This window comes from Anabrus simplex, chromosome 11 (assembly GCF_040414725.1).
Source record: "Anabrus simplex isolate iqAnaSimp1 chromosome 11, ASM4041472v1, whole genome shotgun sequence".
In the NCBI taxonomy this organism is placed as follows: domain Eukaryota; kingdom Metazoa; phylum Arthropoda; class Insecta; order Orthoptera; family Tettigoniidae; genus Anabrus; species Anabrus simplex.
Genome location: NC_090275.1, coordinates 48,241,024 through 48,255,827, shown reverse-complemented (window position 1 = coordinate 48,255,827; position 14,804 = coordinate 48,241,024). Strand labels below are relative to the sequence as shown.

Genomic DNA, 14,804 nt, shown 5'->3' with positions numbered 1-14,804 from the left:
AATAAATAAATAAATAAATAAATAAATAAATAAATAAATGTTTATTGTAGTAGTAAGATTATGTATCCAACTTGTGTTTATGCGCTCGTCTAAATTTCCTCCCATGCTAAAAAAAAAAAAAAGCGAGGTCGATTTTAATTTTCATAATGCTTTTTCTGTATACCTCCCCGTAGACTGTAATATATACAATGTGTCTTACCCGTGAAGTACCGTTTGCTGCCATGTCCATCATACTCTGTAACTCATTCACGGTCATGTGTTCAGGCTCGACTCCTGGACGTAGTGATGAGCTCTTGTTTTGTATCTGTAACAAAAGAACTTTTTAATAATAACAGCATTGTACGTTGTATACATTTTGTAAAATTACAGGATTTAAATTGAGTAACCAGTTAAAATGTAAACTAGCTCAACGAGTATCATATATATTCTAGCCCTCATGACATTCCTCCTATGATAGTTGCATAAACGTTTGGGGTATGAACTTATTCGTGAAACTCTTACCGTATATGCAACTCGCCGAACACATCGGTAATGCGAGCTAGACTACGTTAGGAAACAGAAATATGCATGTAATACGGCTGTACTTTGTAAATTACGTAATAGTAACAATTTTTAACAGACATTTGTAGGGATCAGAGATTAGAAAAGAAAAGCATGTTACATTGGAACAAAAAGACAAAGCAAATGTCTCAATCCTTGACGTCTTCATCCATTCCGGATTATAAATGTGTTCATGGCCCCGAACTTTGAACACACACAAATGTATTCCTTGGTTAAGCAAAATTTTAACTTACACCAACACCAACACCAACACCAACACCAACACCAACACCAACACCAACACCAACACCAACACCAACACCAACACCAACACCAACACCAACACCAACACCAACACCAACACCAACACCAACACCAACACCAACACCAACACCAACACCAACACCAACACCAACACCAACACCAACACCAACACCAACACCAACACCAACACCAACACCAACACCAACACCAACACCAACACCAACACCAACACCAACACCAACACCAACACCAACACCAACACCAACACCAACACCAACACCAACACCAACACCAACACCAACACCAACACCAACACCAACACCAACACCAACACCAACACCAACACCAACACCAACACCAACACCAACACCAACACCAACACCAACACCAACACCAACACCAACACCAACACCAACACCAACACCAACACCAACACCAACACCAACACCAACACCAACACCAACACCAACACCAACACCAACACCAACACCAACACCAACACCAACACCAACACCAACACCAACACCAACACCAACACCAACACCAACACCAACACCAACACCAACACCAACACCAACACCAACACCAACACCAACACCAACACCAACACCAACACCAACACCAACACCAACACCAACACCAACACCAACACCAACACCAACACCAACACCAACACCAACACCAACACCAACACCAACACCAACACCAACACCAACACCAACACCAACACCAACACCAACACCAACACCAACACCAACACCAACACCAACACCAACACCAACACCAACACCAACACCAACACCAACACCAACACCAACACCAACACCAACACCAACACCAACACCAACACCAACACCAACACCAACACCAACACCAACACCAACACCAACACCAACACCAACACCAACACCAACACCAACACCAACACCAACACCAACACCAACACCAACACCAACACCAACACCAACACCAACACCAACACCAACACCAACACCAACACCAACACCAACACCAACACCAACACCAACACCAACACCAACACCAACACCAACACCAACACCAACACCAACACCAACACCAACACCAACACCAACACCAACACCAACACCAACACCAACACCAACACCAACACCAACACCAACACCAACACCAACACCAACACCAACACCAACACCAACACCAACACCAACACCAACACCAACACCAACACCAACACCAACACCAACACCAACACCAACACCAACACCAACACCAACACCAACACCAACACCAACACCAACACCAACACCAACACCAACACCAACACCAACACCAACACCAACACCAACACCAACACCAACACCAACACCAACACCAACACCAACACCAACACCAACACCAACACCAACACCAACACCAACACCAACACCAACACCAACACCAACACCAACACCAACACCAACACCAACACCAACACCAACACCAACACCAACACCAACACCAACACCAACACCAACACCAACACCAACACCAACACCAACACCAACACCAACACCAACACCAACACCAACACCAACACCAACACCAACACCAACACCAACACCAACACCAACACCAACACCAACACCAACACCAACACCAACACCAACACCAACACCAACACCAACACCAACACCAACACCAACACCAACACCAACACCAACACCAACACCAACACCAACACCAACACCAACACCAACACCAACACCAACACCAACACCAACACCAACACCAACACCAACACCAACACCAACACCAACACCAACACCAACACCAACACCAACACCAACACCAACACCAACACCAACACCAACACCAACACCAACACCAACACCAACACCAACACCAACACCAACACCAACACCAACACCAACACCAACACCAACACCAACACCAACACCAACACCAACACCAACACCAACACCAACACCAACACCAACACCAACACCAACACCAACACCAACACCAACACCAACACCAACACCAACACCAACACCAACACCAACACCAACACCAACACCAACACCAACACCAACACCAACACCAACACCAACACCAACACCAACACCAACACCAACACCAACACCAACACCAACACCAACACCAACACCAACACCAACACCAACACCAACACCAACACCAACACCAACACCAACACCAACACCAACACCAACACCAACACCAACACCAACACCAACACCAACACCAACACCAACACCAACACCAACACCAACACCAACACCAACACCAACACCAACACCAACACCAACACCAACACCAACACCAACACCAACACCAACACCAACACCAACACCAACACCAACACCAACACCAACACCAACACCAACACCAACACCAACACCAACACCAACACCAACACCAACACCAACACCAACACCAACACCAACACCAACACCAACACCAACACCAACACCAACACCAACACCAACACCAACACCAACACCAACACCAACACCAACACCAACACCAACACCAACACCAACACCAACACCAACACCAACACCAACACCAACACCAACACCAACACCAACACCAACACCAACACCAACACCAACACCAACACCAACACCAACACCAACACCAACACCAACACCAACACCAACACCAACACCAACACCAACACCAACACCAACACCAACACCAACACCAACACCAACACCAACACCAACACCAACACCAACACCAACACCAACACCAACACCAACACCAACACCAACACCAACACCAACACCAACACCAACACCAACACCAACACCAACACCAACACCAACACCAACACCAACACCAACACCAACACCAACACCAACACCAACACCAACACCAACACCAACACCAACACCAACACCAACACCAACACCAACACCAACACCAACACCAACACCAACACCAACACCAACACCAACACCAACACCAACACCAACACCAACACCAACACCAACACCAACACCAACACCAACACCAACACCAACACCAACACCAACACCAACACCAACACCAACACCAACACCAACACCAACACCAACACCAACACCAACACCAACACCAACACCAACACCAACACCAACACCAACACCAACACCAACACCAACACCAACACCAACACCAACACCAACACCAACACCAACACCAACACCAACACCAACACCAACACCAACACCAACACCAACACCAACACCAACACCAACACCAACACCAACACCAACACCAACACCAACACCAACACCAACACCAACACCAACACCAACACCAACACCAACACCAACACCAACACCAACACCAACACCAACACCAACACCAACACCAACACCAACACCAACACCAACACCAACACCAACACCAACACCAACACCAACACCAACACCAACACCAACACCAACACCAACACCAACACCAACACCAACACCAACACCAACACCAACACCAACACCAACACCAACACCAACACCAACACCAACACCAACACCAACACCAACACCAACACCAACACCAACACCAACACCAACACCAACACCAACACCAACACCAACACCAACACCAACACCAACACCAACACCAACACCAACACCAACACCAACACCAACACCAACACCAACACCAACACCAACACCAACACCAACACCAACACCAACACCAACACCAACACCAACACCAACACCAACACCAACACCAACACCAACACCAACACCAACACCAACACTTCAATTGCTACATATTATAGACTCCAGTAGACACCAAGATCTCAATTTTGCCCTACAGGAGTTTTGTAATGTGCCAGAAGTAAACAAGACAAAATCACCATATCTCAACTTCAAAACAGGATGGTTGCCTAGTTGTACTTTCTCTTAAAACAGCAACCACGACCACCACCATCACCACCACCACCACCAGCACTTCATTACCCTTTCCAGATATCTAACAGATTCCCCCCCCCCCCTCTACGAACTCTCAACATTTTATTCTTTATTTCATTATTACTCCCCATAACATACCAAGATCTTCAGCCTGGACTGAATCCGCTGTCTTGGAAACAGAAGCACGGAGACAAACCAACTGCCCTGCTGACATCACTCCACAACAAATTCGACATTTTTAATTTCTCAACGAAAAATCTGGGAGCATTAATCATTACGTAATAGTAATTTACGTTATAAATGTGTATAATATCATTGCTGCTGTGCCAAAACTACGAATGTGACAATGATCGTCCTATCCATTATTTCCCTTAAGGCTGGTCACGCCTCCCAGCCACATGTTGATATGCAGTCTATCAGAACAATTTTTGTTGAGTTCATTTTCCTATACCGATCTATAAAAGGAAATGAACCTTAAGTACATCATATTATTGTGTTTTTTTTATTTGCTTTACGTCGCACAGGCACAGATAGGTCTTATGGTGACGATGGACAGACGGGATAAAGAAGCGACCGTGGCCTTAATTAAGGTACAGCCCGAGCATTTGCCTGGTGTGAAACTGGAAAGCACGGAAAACCATCTTCAGGGCTGCCGACAGTGGGATTCGAACCCACTATCTCCCAAATGCGAGCTCACAGCTGTGCGTCCCTAACCGCACGGCCAACTCGCCAGGTTATCATATTCTAGGAGTGGGTAAATATGTTCTGCAAACATACATGTCTACAGCACGATACATTAAGATTCTTTTTCAAACGCGCATAGGAAAACGAACTCAACAAAAATTGTTTTGATGGACTGCATATCAACATGTGGCTGGGAGGCGTGATCAGTCTTAAGGGAAATAATGGATAGCAAGAGAATTGTCACATGCACGGTTTTTGCACAGCAGCCACGATATGAAATTATAAGAGAAAATTGCAAGATGAAATAGAGAGAAGAAAGAGAGAGAGTGTATGTCGGTGGGACGTAAAGCCAATTGTAGAAATAAAAGAAAAAGTTAACAAGATCAGGTACGGTAGAAATGACTCATTTTAATAATGGTGGAAAGAAGTTGAAGAACAAAACAAACTATCTTACTTACATAACAGTAGGTTTGAACATATGTTAACCTTGAAGGGGCTGACTTCCCAATGCCTAGAATTCTCTTGAGTTTTGTCTACCAAACACCAAGCCCTACGAGAATGCACGCCAAACTTTAAACGAGAAACGAAATGCTATTTGATCCGACTTCTACTCCACGGACGCCATAATGATGGAAGAGTAGAAGCAAGCAAATTACGAGCTACGGCACGTAATTACACGTTACACCAGTCATGGATTTCACCACAGATTCTGCCAAATAAAAATTTCCACCAGCCGAACGAAGACTGTATATGTAACCTGTCTTGAAAGATTCCATGCACAAAACTGCAAAATGAGGACAACCTCAATAATAAGAATGGCATTAGCATAGTTGACCATCTGTACAAAAACTGTTTTTGCAAACTGTGCCCTTTTCATTTAATAATAATAATAATAATAATAATAATAATAATAATAATAATAATAATAATAATAATAACAGTAGGTTTTATTCTCTAACCTTATCAAGAGAATCTTCAAACTTGTCGACTCTCTCAGCAGCATCGAAGTATCGAGGGTCCTTGCCAACGATAGAAGAATCTTCTGAGCGGTTGAAACGGTACGATAACTCCATGACGTGGGCTATATATTGAGCTTCTGCCATCTCCGCTCTGTTAGAAGCACCCAGTGATCGCCGCCTCCGTCGTGGGGCTAGATTGTTGTGCAAGAGAACCTCCGGATATCTGCCACAAACAAACCAAGACACAAGTGTTTTATGTTTTGTATGTACTTATTTTATTAATGTATTTACTTATTTATTAAATCGGCGTCTCCGAAAATCGTACAAGAGTAGTTAGTAGTTAGTGGGACGTAAAACAAATAACGTTATTATTATTATTATTATTATTATTATTAGCGTATTCTCCCAATAATGGAAGACGTTAAGCAAACAACTCATTCAAGCTTTCTTTGGGTTCTTCTTGTTCTTCCAATAGGCTTTCATTCTCTCTGAGAAGGCCTGTTTACGTTCTTCCGACCATTTCGGTCTGCACTGTTTTTGCTTTTGTTGCTCTGATGTAACTTCCCACTTGTTGACTTTGTGTCTGAAGGTGTCTCTTTCTAAAATGTCTGTTGCACATATGTTTGCGTTATAACATTATTATTATTATTATTGTTATTATTATTATTATTATTATTATTATTATTATTATTATTATTATTATTATTATTATTATTTAAATCGTTTCGGGCAATCAGAGACTAAATTAAGTAGCCTAAATCGAACACTCGACCATGATAAGCAATAGTGATCCAAGCTCCATAATACAGTACTGAGATATTGACCAAAGTGTAAACATTATTATTATCAAATCTGTGTAACAGGTATCTTCTCCAAAGCAAGGGAAAATTAATTATGAATGTTTTGGTAAGATTTTTACTTCCTAAAAATATTGTAGCCTTATTCCGTGTTAAATTGAGAATGCCTCTTGGATCATTTACGTTTACATAATAAAAAACTAGTATTCTGGATTACGTAAAAATGAATCAGCCACCACAGTTTGAACATTATAATATTGGTTACAAAATGTAACGTACATTTTTCAGGAGTATTATTTTCATTTTACAAAAACAGCTGTAGACAGGTAATATGAAAAATTTATTCAGTACAGTGTCCTGTTTTTCACAATATTCAGCATTTTTAATACATATTTTCATCTTCTTAAAAATCGACGACATCATTAAAGACTTCAGTGTCGCCGACGACTTAATTACCTGCAGTAAGACAGTGATGAAAGGGCCTGGCATCACAAGGAATCAAATGTAACATAAATTTAATATCCTGAAGTTTCGGTATAGATATGTCTCTCCTCTGAGGCCACAGTAGTTTAAAGAGTGTATAAAAGTTGGTGTTAGAAGACCCTCCTCGCGGTTTCCTCTGAAGGTCCACAGTGACATAGGCATCATCATTATGGTCTGTTTTTACGTACATCTTGAATGGATCTTCCTTTTTCAACATTAACTGGATGGAAATTCGCGAAATAATTTTGTTTCCTGCGGTGTCAAACTTATGATTAACGATGCGTTTCTCCATTTGCGAACATCCAATGGAAGATGGAAGGACCTTGCAGCTGTCGCTTAGATTATTTTTGCTAAACAATAGATGCCTCTGGAAGCACTGAAGTGGTAATCTGAAATTTTCATTTTCGGCGCTTGGATCACTATTGCTTATCATGTTCCAATTAGAAGACCTTCTTGATGCTCAATATCACTGCATTACCGGGCGAGTTGGCCGTGCGGTTAGGGGCGGTTGTGAGCTTGCATCCGGGAGATAGTGGGTTCGAACCCCACTGTCGGCAGCCCTCAAGATGGTTTTCCGTGGTTTCCCATTTTCACACAAGGCAAATGCTGGGGCTGTACCTTAACACCATGGGCACTTCCTTCCCACTCATAACCATTTCCTATCACATCGTCGCCGTAAGACCTATCTGTGTCGGTGCGACGTAAAGCAAATAATAATGTTAAGAAAGAATAATAATAAAATCACTGTATTCGTTCTCTAGCTGGCTATTTTTCTCCCGTCCAGCCTAATGATCTGTTTATGTGATCTACGTTACTTTGACAATGTTACACCTGCCTACGATGAACTCAGTTGGCTAAAACTCAAACAGCGCCGTAATCTTCAAGCTTTATGCCTTCTTCATCGAATATCCTCCTCTTGCTCACCTCCCTACTTGTACAGTCAATTTCACCACCTCTCATCCAATCACAGTTTCGGAACACGTTCAAAATCTGATACACTCGTATCTATTCCACTTAACCGCACCACACGATACACTAACTCATTTGTTATTTCTTCGACACGACAATGGAATGCATTTCCCGTTTCTGTCAGAGGAGCCCTGCTAGTTTTAGGCAAATTTGTCACCGCTACTTACTAAGTTATTTATTTATTTATTTATTTATTTATTTATTTATTTATTTATTTATTTATTTATTTATTTATTTATTTATTTATTTATTTATTTATTTATTTATTTATTTATTTATTTATTTATTTATTTATTTATTTATTTATTTATTTATTTATTTATTTATTTATTTATTTATTTATTTATTTATTTATTTATTTATTTATTTATTTATTTGGCGGGACTCAGGCTATGAAGCCTGCTATTCTGTCCGACCATACATACACCTACATGAAGAGTTAAATATACACTAGATTATCTACAGTTTGATATCTTAAGGCATCAATTAAATGTTTTAATTAACGTAATAACTTAGCTATGATCTAATCCTACTATGTTATAAGAAATTATTATTATCTATTAACCAGGTTTGACAGAGTTTCTTAAAGCGGAGGTGGTTTGACACGCTCCTAATTTCAGCAGGTAGGGAATTCCAAATTCGGCTGGCGGCGACTACAAATGATCTACTGTAGCCAGTTGAGCAGTGAATGGGAATGCTTAGTACTGAGGTGGATGATTATCTGGTAGGAATACTAGAAGGTGATGGTAGGGAATGAAATTATCTGGCGAGATTTTCAGTGTGTTAAGGTTCAGTATGCGATGTAACAGGGAAAGAGTGTGTAAATGTCGTCGCTCTCTTAAGCGTAGCCATGAAAACCTACCAAATGTGGGAGAAATATGGCTAAACCTTGGTATATCTGAAATAAATCGAACGCATGCGTTATGTGCCTTTTGGAGCTTGACGGAAAGTGAGGCGTTCAGGTTACTATATATTACATCACATGATACGTAGATGAAGTCCTAAATTGTTATTCGTATGTTATGGGAAATATTGTAGATTTAGCCTTCCTTAAACTATACACCTTATATAATCTCACTATTATTACCAAGTGTAATAGAAATTAGCTAATCATGTCCTAATTGTGTAAATAATCATCATCGCCATCATCATTATTCTCCTATGTTTTCCTATTTTTATTTTTTATTCTTATCATAATATTGTATTGTTTAGCAGTTGCAAGATGTTACAATTGTAAGTGGATTTATTCTAATTTTGCACATGTAGATACTGTATTTTCTGGTTAGATGGAAGAGAGGACCTAATGGCCTTAATCTTGCCAGACAAAAAAATCCATCGTACTGGTATTGTATTGCATTGCATTGTATTGTATTGTATTGTATTGTATTGTATTGTATTGTATTGTATTGTATTGTATTGTATTGTATTGTATTCATAGAAGCCCTTGAAATTTTTCGTACACAACTTGACTAGAGTACAGTCGTGTCTTAAGGAATGAGCAGTTTCAGTACTCTGAATACATAATAGAAGAAAACCCTTCATGTATGTTTTATTAAATTACACAAGTAATGATACTCACCCTGGAAATATAGGCTCCTTGCTCGGAGACGAGACACTTAGCCTATTGATGGTCCTATTGGTGGGTTGCGGCGCTACACTGAAGCCTATGAGGACATCCAGCCCCATCGTCCTCTGTATCCGTGCTAAGACCCACATCAAACTGAAGTTCGCCCATTGCTCCTTGGCACTCGGCAAGGGCAGGGGGATCTCCAGTTGTTTCATTATCTTCATCATCGGTTCAAGAGACATATCGTCCAGCCTTTCTGTTCAGAGAAAATATAACAGGGATGAAATGTAATCGGGGAGAAAATTACATCACATCACAATTTATACGTCACATTAGACGCTTCGGTGTAGTAATTTAACATACGTATATCTACAGGGAAATATTACTATTAAAATTGTGAACGTAATTGAGAATATATCATTTGTTAGATGAACTCAACACGGAAGTAGAATAATATGGAGTGATAATTAATAGGACCAAAATATGATAATTGTAGAAAGAGGTAGAAAATATCATATTAGTCTATGGGGTGAAGAAATACACCAAGTAAATAATTGTAAATATAGGGAAGATATGTACTGCACACATAAATTAAGAAAAGAATTGCCATGGCACACGAAGGTTTCAACAGAAAATTGAAATTACTTTGTGGGCCACTACGCAAAGATTTAAGGAAAAGACTTGACAAGTGTTATATCTGCAGCATTGTGCTGTATGGTGCAGATACTTAGACAGTACGTAAGAAAAACGAAAAATATTGGAGGCACTAGAGATGTACATGTGGAGGAGAATAGGAAAAAGTGATATGGGAAGACGGGGTAAGGAATGGAGAGTAGGAGAAAAACGACTATGTTGCAAATAATTAGGAGAAAAATGAATTCGATTGTTACGGAGGGACTGTTCACTGAAAGAAGGATTGGTAAAAGGCAAAAGAAGAGGAGGACAACATAAAAGGGAAGAAATATTGGGAAAAGAGAAACTTGGCTATGGACAGACAAAAGGGAAAGAAATTCATCCCATGAAAAAAACCTGACATAAACCAGAATGAAAATCCACAGCCTGTTTCCAGTCATTCGAGCGGGTTAGGAGTGGAATGAATGAAGCCCCATCTAGCGGCGAGGATAGGAATTGTGTCGGCTGCCGAAGCCTGTCACACTCCTCCGGGGCAATAATTAATTAATGACAAATGAAATGAAATGATATTGGAGAGGGTTGCTGGATTTAAATATGACAGGGAAAACCGGAGTACCCGGAGGAAAACCTGTCCCACCTTCGCTTTGTCCAGCACAAACCTCACATGGAGTGGCCGGGATTTGAACCACGCAACCCAGCGGTGAGAGGCCGGCGCGCTGCCGCCTGAGCCACGGTGGCTATACCATAAAACAGAATACCTTAATGAAATGATAGTCTACTCTTATAAATGTGTATAAACTTAGAAATGCAATGAACTAAGTTTGATGAAACTGTGTATAAGAAACAGCTCTTGTGGTGGAGTAGTGTGAGCTGATTCGACCCCTACCGAGAAGAAGAACAGACTCGATCATGGAGGTAAGGTGGACACAGATTGGATTCAGTTGTAAGGTTTCAGAATTCTTTATTTTCAGAACCAGTCAAGAGACTGCATGTTCACAATTCCCCAATTTCCTACACCACACGTTAACGTCCTTCTTTTAAATGCAACTATTCCACTCAATATCTTCTATAATCTGTTTGTCATATTCATGTGTTTGTCTTCTATCATTCTTTGTATTTAAATTTCCCTCAGAATCCATTTGAAAGAGCTTTGAATGTTTCATGATGTGCCCTACCAATATATCACGTCTTTTGGTGCCGTCACACCAAATCGATCTCTTCTCACCAATCTTATTCATTATCCCTCTTCTGTTACCCAATTAACCCACTTCCTTCAGCATTCTTCAGTCCTCCTCGAATATTCACCAGGAAGTGTTCTACAATTATGAAGGTTGAATTTAAGAATGCTTTACGGTCGGAGCTGTAGTGGTACGCACCTTCGTCACCAGGTGGCTCGTTGTATGCTGGCACAGCGTTCCAAGCGGGAGCTGACGACAACATTAAGCTCCTATGACGGCCGACTTGATGCGTCGCTCTAGCTAGCTCCAAGAAGCGCAGTGAGGGATCCAGTCGGCCGTGATCCTATCAAGATGTTCATCACACCGTGTGTGCATGAGATGTACCGGAGAGGACAACAGACGAGTCGTGAACAATCGAGATTTTCTTCTGAAGACGTGGAGCAAAACGTAAAGAGTTTTACCTAGTTATCTTTACACGACATAAGCCCAAACGCTTATATCATGTGTAAAAGTCACATCTACACGTCTCCATTGAGCAATACCAAAATTTCCACAAAGTTTCATGAGGCTGTCGGGCGGGTCATGGCGGTAGTTAAAGTATCGTCAAAGATTTAATAAAATGAAATTGGTCATAATATGAGTTATACAAGTAGAAGGTTTTGTGTGTTGACGCCATTTTTATACCAGAGCTCTTAACGGATAGACCGAGCAAACCTATACCATGGAACCTAAGATGGCTATGATACAATCTAGCCATTTATTGTATGGAAAATTCACCTCAATTCAATAAATGAGTACCAAGCAATTGTTTACAGGTAACGGATTTTGCTCTATGTTACAACATAGTAATTTGTCTTGAATGAGTAGTGAATGATTGCTTACATACGTATTTTCTCGACTCGTCTTTTCTTAATTCTGAAAAGATACCTCTTCATTACGTATTTTCTTGACTAACTGCTCGCGCGTTTGCAAATGTAAATTGGGCGTGAATTAAATGGTTTTACACAGTTTTATATTGGAGTACGAAAACGTCATTCTAACAAGAACTTATAACACGAAAACAAAAATGTGTAAGAAGTTACTTACATGGAATTTTCAGGAAAGACCCTCAATTTATCTTGAAATTCTTACGTCCAAATAACTACTTTTACGCCTTTCAGAGATGCTGAGGAGTCTAACGTGCCTCTGAGGAATTCTTTTACGTGCCAGTAAATGTGCAGATACAAGGCTGGTGTAATAGAGCCCTTTCAATTAAGGACTGAGGCATAATTGACACCGCCTATTTGGCAGGAAAGCTCTGCCTTGGGAATGTAATGTACTTCGGTGATTATATTCGAAATGATTCAGCATACGATGGTAATTACGAACTTGTGAGATATATTACGTCGTCGTCAAATGTGACTTGCCCCTTGTATGTATGCTACTCTTCAGTCACTTGCGCAAAGCATGCTGTATCCAGTTGCAGGAATAGTGAAAATGAAAACCTACATCCTGTTTTCCAGTCATTGACCGGGTCAGGGATGGAATGAATGAAGCAGATGTAGGCTATAAGTACGATGGGGTCGTCACTCCCAAAGTGATTTATTAATGGCTGATAGATGCTATGAAATGAGAATGAAGAGTGTTGCTGGAATGAAATATGACAGGGAAAACCGGAGTACCCGGAGAAAAACCTGTCCCGCCTCCGCTTTGTCCAGCACAAATCTCACATGGAGTGACCGAGATTTGAACCACGGTATCCAGCGGTGAGAGGCCGACGCGCTTGCAGGAATAGTGCAGTAATGAAATGTCGTACGGCTTTTAGTGCCGGGATATCCCAGGACGGGTTCGGCTCTCCTGGTGCACGTCTTCCTATTTGACTCCCGTAGGCGACCTGCGCGTAGTGATGAGGATGAAATGATGATGAAGGCAAAACATACACTCATCCCCCGTGCCACTGGAATTAACCAATTAAGGTTAAAATCTCCGATCCGGCCGGGAATCGAACCCGGGATCCGCTGAACCGAAGGCCAGTACGCTGACCGTTCAGCCAACGAGTCGGACAATAGTGCAATAACTTTCATAAGCAATGATTCATCCAAACATACATTACATTGTAAGTTTGAAACAGGTATTCTATTCATCGCCTGTGAGGCCAAAGTTCTCAGAATACTCGCATGTATGATAACACCTATTAATTTTTTACGCAACCTTATACTGTCAATCAAACCCATCTTTACAGGTTCATATGACGTACCCACCACAGCCTGTAACTGTTCTGCTACAAAACCACACCTGCTATTTTTAACACTCGTTCATACAACCAATAATTCCTGCTACTTCAATGTCTGTTACCTCCACTTTATGTATAAGAAGTCCTTCTGTTTTTCATCTAAAATTATAAACCTATACCTTAATTTGTTCCATACTATTTACAAAATACTTCTAACGCAAATCGAAATTATTAGATTTTCTATATCATGGACACTCTCTCTTTCCCCCCTGGTATGCTAATACCAGCTCTTATTAATGTGTCAATCTTTACTTCATGTTTACGACAGCATTGGTACTTAAAACGAGTCATCAGCCTTGGTTAAACTGCTAGAACATTCCACTCAATCTCACCCTCGCATTTTAAGATTTTCAGTAACTAATCCACGTAGACTATGAATAACAAAGGTGCCAATTCTCAGCCTTGTAGGGCCCCTATGTGTTCTTTTAATCTAGACCCCACTTTTGTTCATTTTGAAACTAGTGGAAGAAGGTGGGATAGGATAGGATAGGATAATTTACAGTTTTTCAGTCTTTCTTTCTTTTTCTTGCCATACCACTTCATTATGGTTCGTTATTATAATTGTACT

At 41.0% G+C, this 14,804-nt stretch overlaps 1 protein-coding gene across 1 annotated transcript in view; it reads right to left on the bottom strand.

Annotated features, from left to right (window-relative positions):
* Window positions 1-14,804, bottom strand: part of LOC136883511 (neprilysin-11) — a 234,708-nt gene that overhangs the window by 48,139 nt on the left and 171,765 nt on the right. The window contains exons 8-10 of the mRNA XM_067155866.2: window positions 10,166-10,409; window positions 6,338-6,560; window positions 200-304 (exon numbers count right to left, since the gene is read on the bottom strand). Coding sequence (XP_067011967.2) covers window positions 200-304; window positions 6,338-6,560; window positions 10,166-10,409 — 572 coding nt within the window. The remainder of the gene's footprint in view (window positions 1-199; window positions 305-6,337; window positions 6,561-10,165; window positions 10,410-14,804) is intronic.